The sequence below is a fragment of the Uranotaenia lowii genome, chromosome 3 (assembly GCF_029784155.1).
Source record: "Uranotaenia lowii strain MFRU-FL chromosome 3, ASM2978415v1, whole genome shotgun sequence".
NCBI lineage: Eukaryota > Metazoa > Arthropoda > Insecta > Diptera > Culicidae > Uranotaenia > Uranotaenia lowii.
Window position 1 is genome coordinate 369,460,310 of NC_073693.1, and position 22,625 is coordinate 369,482,934.

The 22,625-nt window shown below is 36.0% G+C and overlaps 2 protein-coding genes across 24 annotated transcripts in view; one reads left to right on the top strand and one right to left on the bottom strand.

Annotated features, from left to right (window-relative positions):
* The window catches only part of LOC129754380 (uncharacterized protein CG43867-like), a 691,811-nt gene that overhangs the window by 495,491 nt on the left and 173,695 nt on the right, over positions 1 to 22,625 (top strand). The gene's annotated exons all lie outside the window — the stretch shown is intronic.
* Positions 1 to 22,625, bottom strand: part of LOC129754381 (uncharacterized protein CG43867-like) — an 87,996-nt gene that overhangs the window by 16,292 nt on the left and 49,079 nt on the right. For 9 of the 13 annotated variants that reach the window (XM_055750418.1, XM_055750416.1, XM_055750419.1 and 6 more), the window contains 4 exons: positions 5,348 to 6,361; positions 5,034 to 5,283; positions 4,355 to 4,518; positions 3,869 to 4,291 (listed from right to left, as the gene is read on the bottom strand). In XM_055750418.1, coding sequence (XP_055606393.1) covers positions 3,869 to 4,291; positions 4,355 to 4,518; positions 5,034 to 5,283; positions 5,348 to 6,352 — 1,842 coding nt within the window. In that variant the 5' untranslated portion in view covers positions 6,353 to 6,361. The remainder of the gene's footprint in view (positions 1 to 3,868; positions 4,292 to 4,354; positions 4,519 to 5,033; positions 5,284 to 5,347; positions 6,362 to 22,625) is intronic. The other 4 variants (XM_055750428.1, XM_055750426.1, XM_055750427.1 and 1 more) reach the window with 1 other exon arrangement.

Below are 22,625 nucleotides of genomic sequence, written 5' to 3' on the forward strand. Positions count from 1 at the left end.
AATCCAAATTCGTGCTATTCAACCGGAAGAACCGGGATCATATGTGGCGCAAGTCGGGTGAGGAGCTCCAAGACCGCCATATCCAAGGAACAGTCAAGCACGGAGGAGGTAACGTGATGGTGTGGGGGTGCTTTTCTTAGGGCAGGGTGAGCAATTTGGTAAAAATTGACGGAGTCATGACAGCTGAGTCATATTGCAATATCCTGCGGGAAACCTCGAGGTATCCCTCATCAAGATGGGCCTCGAAGACCAATCTGACGAAGTCATTTTTCCTATCCTGCCGCATCAAACCCCTTGAATGGCCCTAACAAAGCCTTGATCTGAACCCCATCGAAAATCTGTGGGCCATCCTCGATGCTCTGATTGATAAGACTGGTGTGGCAAATAAAAATGAGGCCCTTGGAGCCAAAGGGGTATAAGCCCAAGCAACCAGAATTCCCTTAAAAAGGTTCCATAGAAGCTTAATCAGCTCTCGTTTGTGTCTGAAGAGAATGCTAATCAGCCCGAAATTTAAGTTCTTAAAGCTACTTTCAAGTTCGTTTAGGTGGCTGTAGAGAACGCTATTCAGCTTCTAAGAGAATGTCAAGAAACTTCTACGCGCCGAAAAAAAAATCCGATTGACAGATTGCTCTGACAACCACATGTCAGATTGCTAGGTTGCCGGTCTATCATGGTCTATCTCATTGATTTTAATTATATTGTTTTGATTACAAAAGCTGCTTACACGACTAGAGAATTGAACCGCTGCTCTCTAGGTTGCAATGAAACTCACCAGCCTCTCGACCAATCCAGCAATAGCTAATTGCAACTGTAATGATTAGTATTTAAACTTAATGTCATTTGAGATGATTGAGTGGGTTGGTCAATAGAAGGTACCTTATTTCGTTCAAAGGACTTTCAGTACACAATATGAATCATAACAAAAATTCGCATCGTCAAAAATTTATTCGAATATCTTATTAAACATTTATAAGAAAAATTCGAAAAAATCTTGAATTCCATTTGTATATATCAGTACAGATATAAACAAAACAAATACCATGACAAGAAATTGACAGACATTTTTGACATGTCGCTTAGAATTCCCATATAGGTTCTTTAAAACACCTTCAAGTACCTTAATGGTGCGCTTTAGAATGTTACGCGAACGTTATCGACCTTCTTGAAAAACATTTTTGACATGTCGCTTAGAATTCCCATATAGGTTCTTTAAAACACCTTCAAGTCTTAATGGTGCGCTTTAGAATGTTACGCGAACGTTATCGACCTTCTTGAAAAACATTTTTGACATGTCGCTTAGATTTCCCATATAGGTTCTTTAAAACACCTTCAAGTATCTTAATGGTGCGTTTTGGAATGTTACGCGAACGTTATCGACCTTCTTGAAAGAAGTTCCATTAAATGCGCTTAGAAGTTCCGTTATCGATAGTATTAACCTTTCAAAGGGCGATGTAAGTTCCTGAGTAACTTTTACGCGACAAGAGTCACCTGAAGTTCCCGTAAAACATTTTTTCAGCCAAATGTGAACTTCGGAGTTCGGAGTTAAGTAAAAACGCGACTTTTGGTTGCTTGGGAGTGCATTAAAGCTTATTTCGAGAAAACACGCTTTAAAGTTGTTGTGTTTGGCCATTTCCCATATATTTTCCGAAAATTTAACTTTTCTTTCGAATGTAAAAGTATGGCATCATTAACTCAAAATCGACCATTTTGTCACTCATACCTCTTTGGTTCTGAGGGCCTCAAATACTTATTTTGATGCCCTGGAGCATGCATGGGATGAACTCGACCCACAACACTTGCACAACCTTGTTGAAAGTATGCCGAAGCGCTTGCAGGAGGTGTTGAAGGCTGAAGGAGGCCATACCCATTTTTAAATCGTTCTTGTTTGCCTTCAGTTTGAATTATTTGAAGCTGTACTGATCTGGACACTTTATTTTGCCCCTGTTATTAACTGTTTTTTTCTGAACAACTCTCATTTTGAAGGTGTGTGTGCGTGTAGAATGTTGCTCCTATTTTGATTTTGGAATTCACTCTTCAGTTGTCAAAATGCCGTGAAAGGAAGAAGAGCAGCGTATCAAAATTTTGCTCGCACATCGCGAAAATCCGAGCTACTCGCACGCAAAGCTGGAAAAATCGCTAAAAGTAGCCAAATCAACCGTAACAAATGTAATTGAAGTGTTAGGGGAATGTTTGTCGACAGCCAGGAAGTTTGGATCGGGGGGAAATCAAAAACCGGAAGCCGCTGAGACGACAAAGAGAGTTGCCGGTAGATTCAAGCGAAACCCTAACCTCTCTCTCCGAGATGCCGCAAATAAGCTGGGTGTATCGTCTACAATCATGCATCGAGCCAAAAAACTAGCCAGGCTATCGACCTACAAGAAGGTAGTGACTCCAAATCGCGCTGATAAACAAAATACGACAGCCAAAGCGCGATCCCGGAGGCTGTACACGATGCTTCCGGGACAGGAGTTCTATACGGCAAAAGCAAGGGGACAGGTAACAGATATTTTCAAGTACATGAAACTTTCAAAATTCGCGAAAAATATCTGGTTTGGCAAGCTATCTGTACCTGTGGATCGAAAAGCAGCATTTTCGTAGCTTCCGGGACTGTCAACAAAGAAATTTACGTGGAAGATTGTTTCAATAAACGTCTGCTGCCTTTCCTGAAGAAACACGGTTGTTCCGTACTGTTTTGGCCGGATTTAGCATCTTGCCATTACGGTAAAAAGGCCATGGAGTAGTACGCCCGCGCCGCCAACAACAAAGAAGATCAAAAAACTGCTAAGGACGAGCAGCAGTTCAAGGCCAGCTGGCTTTCTGCGGCGAAGAAGGTGGACAAGGTGGCTGTACAAAATCTGATGGCAGGGGTTAAGCGTAAGGCCCGGCAATTCGGATTTAGAAAAGCGGAAGCCTAACTGAATATTTTTCCTGAATTTTATACTAATAAATAAACGATTTCACCGATTTACACGCGTTTTCCCTTGAACAAATTTTGACCATATCACCCTTTAGCCAAAACCTAATATTTAATGCTACAAATTATTGGATTGATTTTTAATTTGTCGAGAAATTTTAGGTGACCACTATTGGCTTTCCCTGTTAGTGATATATTGTTTTCAAGTCTAAGGGCTAGCTTCTTTGCTTCAAGCTGCACACATTGATGAGTTGGAAGAATGCAAAGAATCACTTTCATAGCTGTTGTAGGTGTACTACGCATAGCACCAGTTATGCACAATAGAACAGTTCTATGTAGTTTTCCGAAAAGTTTTTATGTAGTCTTTTCTTCGGTTCAAGGCCATCACACGAGTGCTGCATATGTTATTCTTTTTTTCACAATGGCCGAGTATATGCAATGTATCATTCTTGGTTTCAAGCCCCATTTTTTGCCGACCCTAGGAATTGTTTAGGGAATCTTTGGGACGCCTGCCGACTGACTAGTGGCTAGTTTTACAAGGGTCGTCCTTCGATGGTAAGTGTCGTGATTCTCCACATCAATCACATAAATCTAAGTTTATGTAAAAACTAAGACGGCATTGGAAAAGAGGAGAAGTCATCTGACAGTTCAGGAGGGAAAAAGTGAAGAATAGAAGCTAAGTAATTTGACATAAGAATCAGCGTTTCCGGATCGGGAAACATTTTATCAGGACTCTACACTTGTGAGCAACAGACGTGTCTGGGTGAATCTCTGAATTGGAATTCGTAAGAATCGTAGAATCACGATAATTATGTTCCAGTAACTGCATATTGGATTAGAATCTCAGAAAGAAAGTCGAACAAAGTCGAACGAATATTCCGCTTGTTTTCTCTCTAAAGCTAACTGTTCAACATGGAACGTTTTTATGAAATCGAATGCCAAAGATCAACTTACCGTCTCTCCCGGGGCCTTAAAGTACAGGAACATTTTGCCGAGCAGCACGCACCAACACTTCTTGGCGTGCCCGTTCTTCACCTTTGTGACCCACGCCTGGAGGGTCGGTTTCTGATCGTCCCGACTCAGCAGCAGCTTGGTGGCGTTCCGTCGCTGAACATTCTGCAGCACCCGGATCCAATCGTCCATCGTGGCATTGGAATCGGCCGTCAGGTAGTACACCTTCTTGCCGGTATCGATCTCGAACGTCGACGCTCCCTCGGCCCGATTAATTCGACAGGCCTCGTCCAGCGCAATCATTCCCTGCGGTTTCCGGTTCACGTCGTGCTGACTCTTCCAGTACGTCAGCTGCCCATTTTTCAGCACAAACCACCGCTTGCGCCACGTCTTCAGCTTCCCACCCAGCTTGGCCAGGTGACCGACCTGAAGGTTTAGAAAAAGGGGAAATTAATCTCTTTCTAATTGAAAATGTGGAAAGGAGCAAACCTTCTCGAGGGTTTCCATCTTTTTCGGCGAATCGGCGTACGAGGTTCGCATCAGCAGGGACGGCATCGAAGCGTCCATGCAGGTCGTGTCCACCGTCGACACCGCATCCGGTGGTATCGCGTAGTCATCGGACAGCCCTGATTCAAAGGACATTTCTGAAATTACTACACACGATCGATGGTGGTGGATATTGGCACGTGTTTTGGCGTGTTTTTTGAGTGCACGTTGTGGGTTCGGGATTCATGGGATCATGGGTACGGGGGGGTGGTCGGGTAAAGGTGATCGATTATTGCAAATGGTGGTTTATGAAAACAAAGAGAAAGAAATCAAAAATTAATTTTTCTTATCATTTGTTTTTCATCACGAGACGTCACTCAGCAAAACTAACGAAATTCCAGCGCTCAGAAGCCAATTTGGTTGAATGAAAAAAGGAAAAAAACGAGGCGAAATTCATGATGAACGGCAGTATGCGGGCATGGTATTGTTTCGAAAGCGGAACCAAATAAAGTTACCTTGGAATGAATCGAAAATGTGGTTAGTGCAGAATCTTGTGAAATCTTTTGGTGTTTGGTATTAGTAGTAGAAATGTGTTCGAAAGCCAGTCAGTGTTAGCCGAAAAGCGGGTTATGTTTTTCAAAAAAGTTAAAAGCACAATAGTTTCCGAGCTTTGACGGCTTACCTCGTGTTTTGTTTTTCGGAGATTCGGAACCGCTCCGTTTGGCCGGACTAAGACTAGAGGAAGTTTTAAGGCTCTTCGAGGGACTAGAAGCACTGCCCGAGGTGCTCGTTTCCGTGTTGTCCGTGCTGGTTGAGTTGTGCGAGTTGTGGGTCGAAGTGGCACAGGTCATGATGGCACCGTGGTCTTCACCGTCGCTGCTGTCGTCGCTCGACTCTCCGGTGAAAGGTATCGATCGAATTTGAGAGGCACGCTGGGTACAAGGAAAGGTCAATTAATTACCGTCGATAATAATCTAGGCAGCCTAACAAACTTACCCCTTTAACGGTGGCGTAAACCGGTACACTAATATCACAGTATCCTCCGGACACGGTCTGCTGGGAGCGAGAATTGCCCATGCCCATGCTGGAGGTCGTCATTCCGGAGCCGGACTCCTGGTCCTGAGATTCGCTGCCATCCCCGGCGCCGGCTAGGCCATCGTTGGCCACTTGGTAGATTTTAGCCTCCCAGCTGGGAAACCGATGCAGGGGTGGCGTTGGGGGTCGTTGGGGTCCAAGGTCGGCCACCGAGTCGGAGGTCGTCGTACTCGAACCGCCACTCGGGAGGCCTTTGAGCCATGTTGGGGCTTTCTCGCGCGATGGCGTATAGATCTCGGCGTAGTCATGCACGGCATCCACGTCCGAGTTGGGACTGGGCTGTTGACCCGGATTGAGGGGTATGAGGTTCAGGCCATCAACGGCGGCCGCTAAATCTCTAGCTAATTCCTGAGGTTCCATCGAAAGATTACGCCTATGATGATGATGGTGATGGTGATGCGCTGCTAGGGAAGATCGATGTTCAGGCGGATCTAAAGATTCGCTACGTCTTCGGCCACTTCGCCGTTTGTAGTCCTGTACGTCTAAGCTTAAACTAGATCTAACCGGTTGCTGTATGCTATGTCTAGTGCTTTGGGTGGCGATGTGGTTTCTTAACAATTCTAGCTGTTGATTGCACTTGATGTTCTGCTCCCGTAGCAGCTGGTTCTGCTCTTCCAGTTCCCGAAGTTTGTTGGTGACCCACTCCTTGATCTTGGCCGCTTTGGCACCGACTTGGCGAGCGTCCTGAAGGCGGAGTTGCCGTTGTTCCTCGACAGCCGACTCGAGCTGGTTGATTTTGATCGTCTCGACTTTCGGGACGGGAACACTGGATCCAGGTTGACCAGGCTTGGCGTTGGCGTTCTGGGTACTGCTGCTGTTGGCTGAGTTCGTTCCTCCGCCACTGCTACTTCCGGGTGGCCCAGTTATGCTCTGTGACTTGGGCCAGTCACACAGACGCTGTTCCATGGCACGGACCTGAAAGAAAACCAATAAGAAAACACTTTCTTTAGTTTTCGCTTTATTGGCGTTGGATAGAGATAAAGGAAAGACTTTCCCATAGAAGAGAAGTAAATCTGCGGCTAGAGAAGATGAAAGCAAATTGCCACCGCACGTTTTCTAGCGCAATTAAAACTTTTTCCACCCCTAACTTTCTCAACCCACCGAGAATGGGAGATCCTGAAACGATAGATAGTATCGGTGGCTCGCATAAAACACATCAGCAAATTGAAGTTTTCTTGCGATTAGTCAGTGTGCAGCAGTTTCTTCTGTTGCCAGGTTTACGATACAAAACTCTAAGACGGCAAGGATTTCGATACGGAAAGAAAGAAAGATAAGAATGAGGAAATTCAGCCCAGCCAAACAGCCAATATTCGTTGGGTTGGCGAGCTATAGTCTAAGAAGTTTTTCAATTATAAGCCATGCGTGAGGCGCAGGAATGTGTCTGCAGTTTCAGTATTCAATAGACTGGATACAAATTGATGGTACAGACTGCTGACTGCAAATGGACATTTTTTTTTTTTTTTGAAAAAAACGAGTTTTCCTGAACAAAAATGTTTAAAAAACATTCTTTAACAAAGTAGCCGAATACAGAATATTTAAATGTAGTTAAATAACCATCTTTCATATTATTAAATCCTATAAACATTTTAACCAGAAAAATTATAAAAAAAATATAAAAGCCACAAACGAGAAAAATTACTGAGATCCCTAAAAAATAAGAAAAAAAATAAAAACCGGCAAAATAATGCCGGAACAAATTTCAAATTCTTCTTCTGTCACTCGGAGTTGGAACATCGCGAGGGGGGGACAATAAAAAATAATGCGAAAAACAAATAAATTGGAATAAATTGCACGGAAGCTTGCATGCAACAAAATTGCATACTTTATTATTGCACAAAACCTATAAATCAAGTAATTTTTTATCGAATAAATCAATGAAATCAAGAAAACAAGAGGTGAAATAACTCCCATTTTCTTAAATTTGTTTTTAAGTCTTGTAATCTTTCAGATATTGGAATTTTTTATTGGAATTTACATAAATTATTTCAAACTTAATTTATTTCCCCCTTCTGGTTTATGGAAATTTCGAAGGGGGGGGGGGGGGGGGTGTGGATGACAAAAGAAGAAATTGACATTTGTTCCAGCCTAAATTAACAAGATAGTAAAAAGACAAAAGTGCCAATAACGACAAATACGACAAAAGATAAATGACGAGATAAAAAACATAAAAGATTTAAAAGAATAATAAAAATGACAAAAATAATTTTAATACAAAAATGACATTTCAACGAAAAATATTATAAAAGATTTAACAAAAATGTTAAACGCTATCGGAATTTTTTGAAAATAAGAATGACAAAAAATTAAATTAGAGTGAAAATAAAAATGAAACAGTAAATAATAAAAAGAATTGAGTCTCGTTCTTAGAAGATTTTTATCTAATTTTAATCTCCGCTGAAATCGTATTAATTTTAATCTGAATTGGCATTTCGACAAATTTTATGGAAACTAATTAGATTTTCTATGAGAAAAAATATGAAGATTAGAAAAAAAATTTAACAAGAATAGAAAAATGAAAAGAAAACTAAAATGAAAAAGAAAAAAATACTAAAAAAAATCTATTGTAAAAAATGGCAAACCACTAAATAATAGAAGTATAAAAAAAAACGATAACTGGATGAAGTTAATAAAAAAATCTAAAAAAATTGAGAAATTATACAAAAGAAAAATGCAACTGAAAAGCAAAAAAAAATTAAAATAAGAAAAATAAATTAAGAAATGTAGTAAAATTAAAAAAAAAATCAAGAATTTGAAAAAATTGAACTTAGACTTCGGCCTTTGTATTAAAAAAAACTCTTTCTTATTTAACACTTATTTTGTCATATAATCTATCTGTCCAAAATTATTAATTTTGAATATTTTTACTACTAGAATGATTTTCTCACAGAATAAGAAAACAAAACATTTATAAAAAATGAAAAATGAGGAAATATTCCAAAAATGAAAATAATATGAAAAACGGAAAACGTTTTAAAATAGATAAACGTTCTGAAAAAGAAAAATGTTCCACAAAAGGAAAAAAGGTTCAATAAAAAAAAGATTTAAATAATTAATTTTAAGGAACAAATTGAAAAAAAAGAAAAGGTTTTTAAGGCGAAGAAAGATTTGAAAAAATAAAAGCATTAAAAATAAAAAAAAATAGGCTGGAACAAATATCAATTTCTTCTTTTGTCACCCCCCTCCCCCTTCGAAATTTGCAAATTCCCGAAGGGGGGATTAAATAAAGTTTGAAAAATTTTAGTTTAATTTCAAATAATAATTTAAATATCCGAAAGATTACAAGGCTAAGAACCCAATTTCGGAAGATGAAAATGAATTCACATTTTGTATTCTTGATTTTTTCGATGAAAAAATACATGATTTATAAGTTTTATGCAATAATATAGTATGCAATTTGGTTGCATACAAGCTTTGGTGCAATTTATTCCAATTTATTTGTTTTCCGCATTATTTTTTATTGTCCTCCCCCCCCCCCCCCCCCTCGCGATGTTCCAACTCCGAGTGACAAAAGAAGGATTTGAAATTTGTTCCGGCCTTCAAAAAAACTAAAAAAAAACTTAAAATAAATATATCTACTCAATAAAAATAGAAAAATATAAAAAAAATTTAAAAATTTAAAATAGAAAAAAAAAATTAAAAATACAAAAAATTTAAAAAAAGAACAAAAAAAAAAGGAAAATAAAAAAATTGAACAATAAAATAAAAAAAAAAATGAAAAATAAAATAAAAAAAAAATGAAAAATAGAAAAAATTAAAAAAAAAATAAAAATAAAAAAAATTTAAATAATTAAAAAAAAAATGAAAAATAAAAATAAAAAAGATAAATAAAAAAATTGAAAAAGAGATGAAAAAATTGAAGATAAAAATAGGAGAAAAATTATAACTTAAATATTAAAATATAAAAAAGAAAAAAGAAAAAAATATTAAAAAATAAAAATAAATAGAAAAACAAATCAATTAATAAAATACAAAAATCAAGAAACAAAAAAAAATAGAACAATAGAAGAATTTAAAACAGAAACACAGAAAATTTAAAAGAAATAGAAGAATTGAGTAATAAATAAAAAATATTAATGAATAGAAAAAAAAATAGGAATAACCAAAAAAAAAACAAATAAAAACATGAAAGACAAAAAATGAGAAAACACGAAAAAATAGAAAAAAAAATTAGAAAATCAAAAAGTTGATAAAATGAAAAAAAAAATTAAAATATCTAGTCCAATATTTACAATAAATACGAAATAAAAAGGATAGAAAACAAAAAAATAAAAATAAAAAAAACAGAAAAATATGGAAAAAAATTAAATAAAAAAATGGAAAATAAGAACGAATAGAAAAAAAAGTTTAAGAATCAAAAAATTGTTTCGTTAAAGCAATGAAAATTATGAAAAAATGAGAAAATAAAACAAAATATTTGAAATGAAGAGTTAATCACTTTAAATTTATTTTATGAAATTATTTTATCGGCTATGTCGGTGAAATGTTATGTTCTTTGAGAAAGAATATTTGAGAATTGAAAGATTTTAGACGGATAGAAGATTAGAATAAGATGAATGATGTTGAAAATGAGCGGAAGAGTAATTCTAATTTGAAAAACTTTTCATCACATATCATCTCTTTGTTCCTCATGTCAAATATTATATCTCAAAGAATATAACATTTCACCGATATAACCGATAAAATAATTTCATAAAATAAAAAAATAATAAAAATATTGAAAAAAAGAAGAAAAAACTAGTTATGAAACAAACATTCAAGATAAATAAAAAAAAAATAAATGAGAGAAATAAAAAATATGCAAATAAAAAATTAAAAAGATACAGAAAAAATAAAAAAAATCAGTAAAAAAGAAAAAAAAATTACAAAAAAAAAGAAAAAAATGATCAAAATAAAAAATATAAAAAAAAATTAGAATAAAAAATATACATAGATTTTCTTGAAATACTTCTAATTTAATTTAATTAATTTTATTAGAAAGGCTTGCTTGATAGATTCGCCTCTGGAAGAACTTCTAACATTCATAAACGGTTTACACAAGAAGATCAAATTCAATTGCGAAATAGAAAAAGAAATTTAATTCAAAATACAAAATTGAAAATCCCTTCAAACTAAATATAATTAAAATGAGAATATGCGAAATAAATAAAATTGACAAAAAGAGCAAAAAACAAAAACCGCCCATAATTTCAAAAAAAAATGATAATGCCTGTATTAACGAAGATTGCAAATGCATGAGAGAAGAAAGAAATATGCTGATTCACTTATAGCGGAAGTATGGTATAGAACCGTTTTTTCAGGAAATATTTTTTGGAGTTATTATTTAACTCCCATATTCTAAAGTGTGGAGGAGAACGATTGTCGTTGTGTCAAGTGCTTTTCGTGTTGGTCTTGATTTCATCAAGTGTTGATTAAGTTTTTTTTATTAACTGATGTTTATCAAGAGAACAATCTGCAAGTGTACTACACTTGATAGATAGATAAGAAGTGTAATGAGAATGTAGCTACGGAATAGTTTTTTCTTGTTTGGCGACCGTGATAAGATCAGAAAATGGTTTTTCTTATTCTAAAACTTCTATAAAGTTCAACATCGTGAAGCTATCAACACTTCATAAATTAATTTACTCGCTATATCGCAAATAAACCAGTCACAGTTTGTTTCATTTGAACTAACAAAGGAAAACCTATTGGCAATAAAAAATAGAAAAACGGTCAAGAAAACACAGCCCAATGCACTTGGCGACGTCGTTGGCCACACCTAATTGAAAAGTCGTTGCATTTCCAAGGAATGGATAAACGAAAGGTGATACGAGCAAAGTCCCCGGCCATGACAGACAGACGGATGTTCCTTTGCACATTGTCTGCCCCGTTCAGGGTGGGTAAAGTTTCACTGGGAAAAGACGACGGAGTGACAAACGACAGCTCACAGTTGCTTTTAGTTTAATTAGATCCATCGCTAATGATGGCACAAAATGTCTTTTCTTTCTCCACAGTCGATCTATTTTGTTTAGGTAGTCGTCAGACGGCCTGTAGAAGTGGTGCAAAAAGTAAACACACCCAGCACCAGTAGGAGCAGCACGTTTTTCCAACTAAGCGCCTTGGTTAGCATAGCACGCACGACAGGAGAAGGCACAGACAAATGGACCTACACACGGACACTTGATTCGGTTTCCCTCAAGAAGAAAACGTGCATGAAAAAGAAACGATGAGGAGGGGGGAAACCAACAGGAAACAAAATCTATCACGTCCAATCATTACCCGAAGAATAGGTGCCCCGAACTCAATAACGCAGAAATAACAAAACAAACAATCGTCTTCCACTGGTGAAGAAATGCACTTAACATAATACGCGCGCCCGCCCCAATCCATCCACACAGTCACTAATCGAAATAATAGCTCTTACAAATTCGTTTTCCCCTTTCCAACAGTCCCACCAGAACTCAAAGGAAGAAAGCGGGGCAGATCTGTGTGTTACTATTGCTTCATCTCTAGAGAGAGCGAATCAGAAAAAGGGCAAAAAATAGAATTGCTGCGTGGTTTGGCATCAATAATTCATATTCTATCTTCTCCACTACTTGAGTTCGTTGCGGTGGGGAAGCCGATGAACTGCTGTTCCGGAATCTAACGAACAACAACACGGTTTGATCTGACTGGATGCTGGTTACAGTGGGAGATCTGTTATTCGGTTAAGTCTGCCTTTTTAAGCGTACAATATCTTGAACTTCCCAAAGGTTGGATTATAATAAGGTAGTACCAATAATCAGGCTTGGCAAATATCAACGTCATGAGGCGTGAAGCTGTGACTGTGAAGCCTCTTGGTCCGTCAAACTCAATTGACTGTTCCTTAACGACCAGTCACTTCGTTTGCCAGTCATTCATTCCCCATTCATTTGAAGCTAAAATAATAACCTAGTCAAGCAATCGCATTCAAGCGACCGATGACGAAAAAGAAACGCATTTATTATTATTGTTGCTCCTGCCAGCAAGCCGAAGACGACCGAAAAGGAACAAGAAAAGCATTTATTATTATTGTTGCTCCTGCCAGCAAGCTCGTTTTCAGTTTTTTATTGCTATTGTTGCTCTCTGCCAGCAAGTCGTTCAATTAGTTGTACCTGCCGTCAGCAGCCGATCGAAGTGTGAAGAGATTTGCCAGTCACTCTCAGGAGAAATTTTGACCATGTGTAGGAGCTTCGCCAGTCGATGATGGAGAAATGTTGATTGTTGTCGTGCTTTGTCCGTCATGCGAGTAGTGAGGCCAGCGTTGCCAGATTGAAAACCGCTCAAGTCCGTAGATTTGAGGAAAATCGAAAAATGTACTGATTTCGCTAAAATAAAACATGATGACCTTTTTTTTTTTTTGGTCGTCAGGTAGAATTTTTATTTATCCGCAGAACCCCTTGAATTTATTCGATAATCCGTAGAAAATCCGTAGGAAATGCTGAAAATCCGTAGATTTCGAACATCGATCCGTAGCTCCGTAGAAATGCTTAAAATCCGTAGAACTACGGAGAAATCCGTAGATCTGGCAAGGCTGAGTGAGGCTCCGTCAATTGAGAACAGTGCCAGTCGTTTGATGAAACAAAACTAATCGGGTCAAGCGTGACGGGCGAAATTTACCTTCACTGCCAATAATTTATAACTCTATATCTATTGAAAGTAAGAATAAATAAACAATTCGAGCACATTTGGTGCAATAGCTAGAATCAGACACAACTATCGTGAATGAGTTTAATAAGAGATGGATGGCAAATTGACGTAATGTTTCTGATTTCTTTCATGGGTACCACTAAAGGCGTATCCTAGGGCAGTAATGTTAAGCCCCTATCCTTAAAATTGTTTATTGAAAAGTTAAATCCATTCATTGAAACTTAAAAAAAACTAAACAGATTTCCACAAAATAGGCTTCGTTCAAAACAGTTAACGGAAAAATTATCAAGATTATTAAAATTGTCAAAATTTTCCTAATTTTCAAAACTGTCAAAAATGTCATATTTGTCAATATTATCAAAATTGTTAATTTAGAATTGTCAAAATTGTCCAAATTGCCAACATTGTCAAAATTGTCAAAAAAGTCAAAATTATCAAAATTATTGAAATTTTCAAAATTGTCCAAATTGCCAACATAGTCGAAATTGTCAAAAATCTCAGAATTTTCAAAACTGTCAAAAATGTAAAAATTATCAAAATTTTCAAAATTGTTAAATTATCAAAATTGTCCAATATTGTCAAAACTGCCAAATTGTCAAAATTGTAAAAATTGTCAAAATTGTCAAAATTGTCAAAATTGTCAAAACTTTCAAAATTGTCAAAATTGTCATAATTGTCATAATTTTCATGATTGTCCAAATTGTCAAAATTGTCTAAACTGTCAAGACTTTCGAAATTGTCAAAATTTACAAAATTGCTAAAATTTTCAAAATTGAAAATATTATCAAAATTTTCATAATTGTCGAAATCGTCAAAATTTTCGAAATGGTCACAATTGTCAAAATTTTCAAAATTGTAAATATTGTCGAATTTGTCAAAATTGTCAAAATTGTCGAATTTGTCAAAATTGTCAAAATTGTCATCATTTTCAAAATTTTCAAAATTGTCTAATTTGTCAAAATTGTCAAAATTGTCATAATTTTCAAAATTTTCAAAATTGTCTAATTTGTCAAAATTGTCAAAATTTTCAAAATTTTCAAAATTGTGAAAATTGTCTAATTTGTCAAAATTGGAAAATATTGTAAAACTGAAAATGGTCAAATTTGTCAAAATTGATAAAATTATCAAAATTGCCAAATCTGTTGAAATTGTCAAAATTATTAAAACTGTCCAAATTTTCAAAATTGTCAAAATTGTTCAAATTGCAAACATTGTCAAAATTGTCGAAACTTTCGAAATCGTCTAAATTTTCAAAATTGACAAAATTTTGAAAATGTTAAAACTTGTCAAAATTGTCCAATTGTCGAAATCGTCAAAATTGTCAAAATTGGAAAAGTTGTCATAATTTTCAAAATTGTAAAAATTGTTTAAATGTTCAAAATTGTCAAAATTATCAAAATTATAAAAAAATTTAAAATAGTCAAAATTGTCAAATAACTCAAAATCATCAAAATTTTTAAAATTGTAAAAATTTTCTAAATTGCCAAAATTGTCGAAATTTTCAAAACTGTGAAAATGGTCAAGTTTGTTAAAATTATTAAAATTGTCTAAATTGTTAAATTATCAAAATTATTAAAATTGCCAAAATTGTCGAAATTGTGAAAATTGCCAACATTGTCAAAATGGTCAAAATTGTCGAAATTATCAAAATCATAAAAATTTTCAAATTGTCATATTTGTCAAAATTTTCAAATTGTTAAAATTGTCAAAATCATTAAAATTTTGAAAATTGTCAAAATTTAAAAAATTGTAAAAATTGTGAGATTTTGTCAAAATTGTCAAAATTGTACAAGTTGTCAAAATTTTCAAAATTGTCCAAATTGCCAACATTATCAAAATTTTCAAAGTTGTCAAAATTGTCAAATTTGTTAAAATTATTAAAATTGCCAAAATTGTCACAATTGGAAAAATTATCAAAATTATTGAAATTGTCAAAATTGTCCAAATTGCCAACATTGTTAAAATCATCATATTCGTCAGAATTGTCAAAATTGTCAAAATAGACGAAACTGTGAAAATTATCAAAATTTTTCAAAATTGTCATAATTGTCTAAATCATCAAAATGGTCAAAATCATCCAAATTACGAAAATTGTCAAAATTGTAAAAATTGTCGAAGTTTTAAAAATTGTTAAAATTATCAAAACTGTCAAAATTGTTGAAATGATCAAAATTGTTAAAATGATCAAAATTGATAAAATGATCAAAATTGTTAAAATGATCAAAATTGTTAAAATGATCAAAATTATTTAAATTGTCAAAATTGTCTAAACAGTCAACATTGTCAATATTTTTAAAAATTGTAAAATTTATCAAAATTGTCAAAATAGTCAAACTTGTCAAAATTTTCAAAATGATCAAATTTTTCATAATTGTAGAAATCGTCAAAGTTTTCAAAATTGTCTAAATTGTCAAAATCATCAAAATTATTTAAATTTTTATAATTGTCAAAATTGTCTAAATTATCAAAATTGTCTAAATTGTCAAAATTGTTATAATTGTCAAAATTGTCGAAATTGTCAAAATTGTCGAAATTGTCAAAATTGTCCAAATTTGAAAAATAGTCGAAATTGTCAAAATCTTCAAAATTTTTCAAATTTTTGATTTTTTTCGGTTATTCCAGGAAACTTTCATGTGACCCTCAAATTTTCATGTATGATTGAGAAGATTTGTTTTTCACAATTTTAAAACTTATAAAATATTTTACAATCGCCGATGTACTCAGCAGATTAGGAATACACATCATTTTAGTTTTTTCAGAGGTTTTATGTTCAAAGTTTTCTATAGGCCATCTACTAAGTCAAATATACTTAAATTTTATAGATTCGAAATTCTGAATAAAAAAATGAATGAATCTAAAATTATAAATATCGGTCGAGATATTTAACCAGGGGAACGAAATCAATTTACTTAGCGAACGGCGTGGGAAGGTTAACAAAAAATTTAAAACATTGAAAAATAGAGGATTCTATGAGTAAAAAATATCGGAATATAACAACTAGGTAACTTTAAAATCGACTTATCAAGTTTCCCCTGTTCCCATATTTCAGAAGTCGAACTTAGGTCAGTGAAAATTGTATCATACCAGTCACGGGGAAAAACTCACTCACGACGGAATGACGAACGGGAATACGGATTTTCTTATTTTTTCCCGTTATTTTTGTTGCTTTTGATTGGTGTTTTGTTGTTGTTGTTATTTTACGAAGGAGCTGGCTGGCGTCCTCCAATCCAACAGACGCAGACGGCGGCATCACGCTCCAAGCCAAATGAACGAGCAAATTTCACGTAGTCCTACCCAGTAGGCTTGTGCTTCTCGGAAGAAAGAGGAAAACTGTCAAGTCTACTTATGTGTTTGTGTTTGTTTCCTTGGGTTATTCACAATGTAGGACAGCCAGCTTGCTTTTGCAACATCCGAGAAGATGGGGGTTAGGGAGGCTTCAATTTTAAGTATTTTTGTAACCAATATTGGGAAAAGTACAGTTCAACCCCCATTTTTTCATCTATAAGTAACCCCTGATGTGATTATTATACTGAACATCAAGAAGGCCTACAATTTTTTACAACCCAAGCCACACTAGTAGTGGCACATGGACTGCTTGGATTGTAGGGCGTAGATCTTTCGGACGTGCTTCGGTAAACGGGGAGCCGCCATCCATCAGTCGATTCGATTGTCCGGAAGTAAAATTGATATTTATTTGCTGTCTGACAGCCAACTTGGATCGAATTCTTGGATCAACAAATCAACCTTGTTTTTTTTTTCATAAAAATAAATAAAAAGACTGCATTAAAAAAAAACGTTGGATTAATAAATTATGCGTTACTGACAAACTTTTGAATGAAGGACTTCGCTTAAGCACTCAAATTTAGCTGATCTTTGGCTGCCAAGAAAAAGATAATAAAGCGTACCTACCATTTCAACAAGAAAGACGGAAAGCGAACGGCAAGTGTTTGTCTCAGTGTTTTCTACCATGGCAACCAAAGTTGAAGTTTATTTTCCATTCCCAGTTGCATACTCAACACGGTTGCTTTGATGCGAAATGAGATTTTCCATTTTCTCGGTAAACAATAATATTAATTTCTCCATGGAATGCGAGAGACGCACGAACGGCACTTCCTCTTTATTTTTCACGACCATTTGTTTCTTTCCGGTAAAGGAGTTCCAAAGTACATGTTTCAGAAGGTCGTAATAGAGTGTTGGCAATTGTCAGTTACAGAATTAAAAAATTTAAGTTCGTTTATAATTTGATTTTTTTTTTAAATAATATATTTCAAACTTCGGAATCTTAAAGCAAGAATTTAAAGCTCGGAACAACAAATTACTCGGATTGTGCCACTTTGGATTCCCACTCCGTTGTTTCAGTAAGGAAAAATCCAATAGTGAAATGGCTGATATCATACGGTCGCTTCTGCTAAGCTCATATTAATAAAGCGTCACTTCCGCTCCCCCGGGGGACCAATACCGTATGCTGCGAGATAGCGGATATGGTTCGAACGAAACACTCCGTTATCTTTGCTGACACACGAGCTGGCTCTATGCTCTATGGCTGATGCTGATGCTACTAGTAGGTGTGGACATTTTTCCTTTAACCGCAGTAAGCTTCGATATTCTCGTTTCACTGCTGTCAAAGGAGTAAAAAGAAAGAAAGAGGACAACAAATTCAACTACAGTAGCTATGCTATTGCCAGTTAACGACACGTGGTGGTGTAGCCTCACCATTGGAGTTATCGTCAACGACGACTAGATTGTATCATATTCTAGTTAACTTAACAATCTTTTATTGTTATTTATTTTTCAAAAAGGATTGAAGCTGTTCTTCTCTAAGACGTTAGAGGACTTAAATTGCTTCCTTGTGAAGAAACGGAATATCTCAATAGCTACTGCCTCAATAGCTGTTAAGATCAAAGTTTAAGTCAGGGGAATTTTAAGTATACAATAGGTTACTTGTTTTTCTTGAATACAATTAAATCCATCCACAAATCCGGTAATATATCTACATCTTGTTGAAAATTACCGTAGTATTTCTGTACTGAATTGCCTTAAAAAGGTTTTTGAGTTGTTTATTTTCAACGCAATGAGCCCAGTCGCGTTATACATCATTCATGATTTTCAGCACAGATTTCGCAACAAGCGATCAACTTTGTCGAGCTTAATGGTGTATGCCCCTTTCATCAGCGGTTGTAAATAAAAAGCAAGTAGGTGCTTTACACGTGGACTACCCCACAAGCTCCTGATTGACCTGATCCTGATCTGGCAAAAATAGGATTCCCAACTTGGCTTGTACAATGGCTCGAATCATATCTCCGAGGCAGAACTGCATTCGTTCGACAGGTTCAAATAAAATTCCAAAAGTTCACTGTTCCTTCTAGAGTTCCTCAAGGGAGTCATTTGGCTCCGCTACCGTTCAACTTGTTTATGAACGACCTTTGTGATATAATTGATTCTTTATGCTCTACGCTGACGATCTAAAAATGTACGCTCTGTGATATTGAGCGGTACATTCAGACTTATTCAGACTTTTTGCCACCGCAGCAGGATCTCGATAAGCTTATGTTCTGGTGCTAAGTGAATGCGATAGAAGTTAATTAAAAAAAAATGTAAGCTTACAACGTTCGCTATAAGCACTGTTCAGATCGCGCATCTTTACACAGCTGATACCACGGTACTTCAGAAAGTTGAATCCATTCGTGATTTGGGTGTGATTGTGGATAAGTATCTAAATTTCAAAGAACATCTTGCTGTAATCATGGCGAAGGCTAGAACAGTGCTGTCATTTCTGGTAAGAAACACCAAAGGATACCACCCCGAAGCCACTGTACTGCTCGTTCGTCCGCTGTGGTTTGGGGTATGGTTTCAAGTCTAGCACCGAACTTAATGGGAGGTATGTATGAAACTACGCAAATCAGTCTACAAGCGGTTTTCAAGGTACGCACTTTCTAATTTAATCTTACCATGCCCGAAGTGAGACCCTGAACATCGAACAAATCAGCTCACGGATAATACTTCTCCGTCGCCGGTTTATATTCGACATTATATCCGGGAATATAGATAGTACTAACCTCCTTGAAATGATACCGTATCATGTATCATCTCATTCTATGTGGAATCCTAGTCCTTTATTTCATTGACTCGCTGTAGAAGTTCACCCAGAATGTTACAGCCATACAAAATTGGAAGTTTCTTGCGTCCAAATGTTATGATACAATAATTAAAAACACTCAAAGCCACTCAAGTTGACAGTTCACAACTGTATCAAGGAATCGTTATAATATTTGACAATCTGCTAAACTGTATATAGTCAGAAAATTTTTCTAATCATACACGTACAGGAGCGCTCCACATCCAGCAAGTGGCAAGTTTATACCATTGCAGAACAGCGTAAACAGTAGAGGGCCCAAATTACTACCCTGCGGTACCCCTGAAGTCAGAATGATATCTGGAGACTCAAAAATTCAATATTAACAGCCAGACGTAAATTAGTTAAGTAGCTTCTGATCCATGCGCTTAGTCTCACAGATAATCCCAAACGATGCAACTTTTCAATCAGAATTTCGTGATTAACTGTGTCAAATGCAACAGTGATATCGGTGTAAGTTTCGTGTTTGCCACCATCCATATTTGAGATGCAGAATAAAGTTAAAATTGACAAATTTGACGCTACGGAGCGTTTCGGGAAAATCCGTGCTGATTGTCTGAGATCCAGTTCCGACAAGTTGAAAATATAATATCATAACATAACAAAAATAGTTTAACGCCTGAAGGGCAAGTTTGGCGTTTTGACAAGCTGTGATGTTTTTCACAAACTTGAGTTGTCAATATTGAACAAAGGTTTAGGGGGTGGGAGTTCTCAACTGAGTTCCAAATTATAAGGATCTACACAGTACACGAAAATTACCGAGTTCGGTAATTTTTTTACCGAAATCCTAACATGTGTAAATCGTTAAACTGTTCGGTATTTTTTTCGGTAAAAAATAAACGAACATCGGTAAATCGATTCTTCATTTACCGATGTTCGTTTATTTTTTACCGAAAAAATCACCGAACAGTTTAACGATTTACACATGTTAGGATTTCGGTAAAAAAATTACCGAACTCGGTAATTTTCGTCTACTGTGTAAGGTCAAAGGCCTTATAATTCCTAAAGATCGAATGGTTCATATGTAAAAATGGTCTGAAGTCAAAACACACAAACGCGTTTTTACCAAAGGTTGTTAAGTTCGAAGGTAGAGAGGCCCAACATTTGTACTGTAAAAGAAGATTCAGAAGATTGGTTAACAACCTCTACGACAAATAAAAGATTGACGCAGATAAGAAATCGTTCGAAGGAACTAAGAATTCGAATTCAAATAAGATAGTCTTTTATGCAGTTGGAGTAACATTACGCATTCAATTTACAGAAAGCACTCATACCGATTCGATCAAAAAACAAACTTTGAAACCAGAAGTACCTGTTTGAAAGTTGTCATCAAACACTTTCATTCGATCTTTTCTTACGACTCCCGCTGACATAATCTTGAACACATTTTTCAATTATGAATGCATTCCGACAAAAGTTTCCCAATAGTATTTGCATCGACCGACCCCAGCTACTTTTGATAGCGACAGAAAAAAAGCATAATGAGAAGTAGCTAGTTATGAATTTTTTCCCTCCAGCAGCGTTCGTCGGCAAAAGCGAAGTTGCAAAAAAGTTTCAACAGTTTTATTTTTTTTCTTCTCAACTCGTCAAGCACTTCAAAGTTCCATTTGGTGTTTTTTTCCCTCTCTCTTTCTGGAAATTTTTCTGTCAAAGGTTAATCAGCGGAAGAAAAAATTTGCAAGAGGATTGGAAACTTTTTCGAAACAAAGAACAGTTGAAAAATTAAACTGGAAACGATTGAAGTTCTATTTCTCGTTGCTTTTTTTCCGAAAACGCGACGGCGATGAATTTGAGTTAACATACATTTCAAAACTGTTGCAACCAAATCCCACTAGGAGTAGGTAGATAGTAGCAGAAACTTAATACGACTCAGCAGCTGCAGAAAGCTAAAGTTTTCCACACATAAGAGAAGTGGAGCCGGTGGCTCCTGGACTTGGACGGGCGAGCGACGGTGAAAAAGCCATTATAAAGTTCCCTAGCTGCTGGGTGGGTCCCATTCCACTCGAATAATGGCGCTGGCAACGGCCTCATTGGAGAAAAGTCTTGGAAAATTAGAATAATTCCCCATCGCCGGTGAGAATTTATTTGTACATTCTTGCTTATTTACGGCGCGAGCGAATTGTGAAGTGATTTATTGCACTTTGAACCAAGTTGGATGCAACTTGGGAAGGGAAAAATGGGTTATCCGGAAGTTGAGAAAGGAAGGATTATGGGGTGGTAGTGTGGTTGAGAAATCCGATCCAGGACGAGGTCCACCACCGGGTCATTACTGTGGCGAAGATTGACGTTAATCGCATATTAGCTTTATCAAGATGTTTGTGCTTCGGTGTTGATTATTCAGCATTTTCCTCGGTGGTAAACGAAATGGAGTCCATAAAATAGTGCTTGTATGAAAATGGGACCAAAGTAAAATTGTGCTATAGCCTAACGAGTCCGGTTGCAGTTCGGGAGGTTTTACGGTTTCTCGAAACGTGCAAACGTTAGAGTTAATCGTTCTTCTATAGTCGAGTTGCAATTGTAAGTTGAAATGATTGACACAGAGTTTTGAACAAATCTGAAAAAAAACAGCTCGAATGACAAAATTTACAAAAATGACAAAAAAATCACAAAAATGACAAGAAACAACAAAAATGACCAAAAATAACAAGAATAAAAAAAACGATAAAAATTACAAAAAAAAACAAAACAACTTTAATGAAACGATTATAAGAACAAGATTGCGTCATTAGATCTGTATTGAAATCACCTAAAAGAAAACAAGCCGTCAGCCGTAACCGACAAAAAGGCAAGTTTCAATGAGTACTTGGATGCGAAAAACATCGAAAGAAATAATGAGCGGCAGCAAATGGCTACTGCGATGAGATTTGTTTTTTCTAGAACCATTGAACTCCATCTTAACTAATAGCAAATCACTTTGCTCATTAACCTCGTGGCAGTTTCAACGATGAGACCAATTTCTTGGCTAGAATGGTCACAACAACAACAGCAAAGAAACGCCAAGTTATTGATTGCAGAAAGCGAAAAATAGCCACCCACCTACCGAAAAGGGCTGATTGCATCGTCCGATTTCTTTGAAGGAATAACTTTGTTACCAACCATCAACATCGAAGGTTGGGTCGGTTCAGCAGGAGAAAACATCCGGTGAATGTTTTTGACCCATTCTCAGATGGCAACAACATCTTTTCTTGCTTCTTGCTAACTTGTGTAAAGTCATCGGAAAAATTTGAAACCTTGCTACTGCTGCTGTTGCTTGCAAGCGAAGGTGGTTGACAGGAAACCTAAACGAAAACTTTTCCAACTATAGTAGGTTAGGTACTATAGGGTTGCATTCTCAATTTGTTCCTGACAGCTAAATGGCGTATATGATGAGAGAGAGAGAGAGTGGAGCAGCAAAAAAAAGGT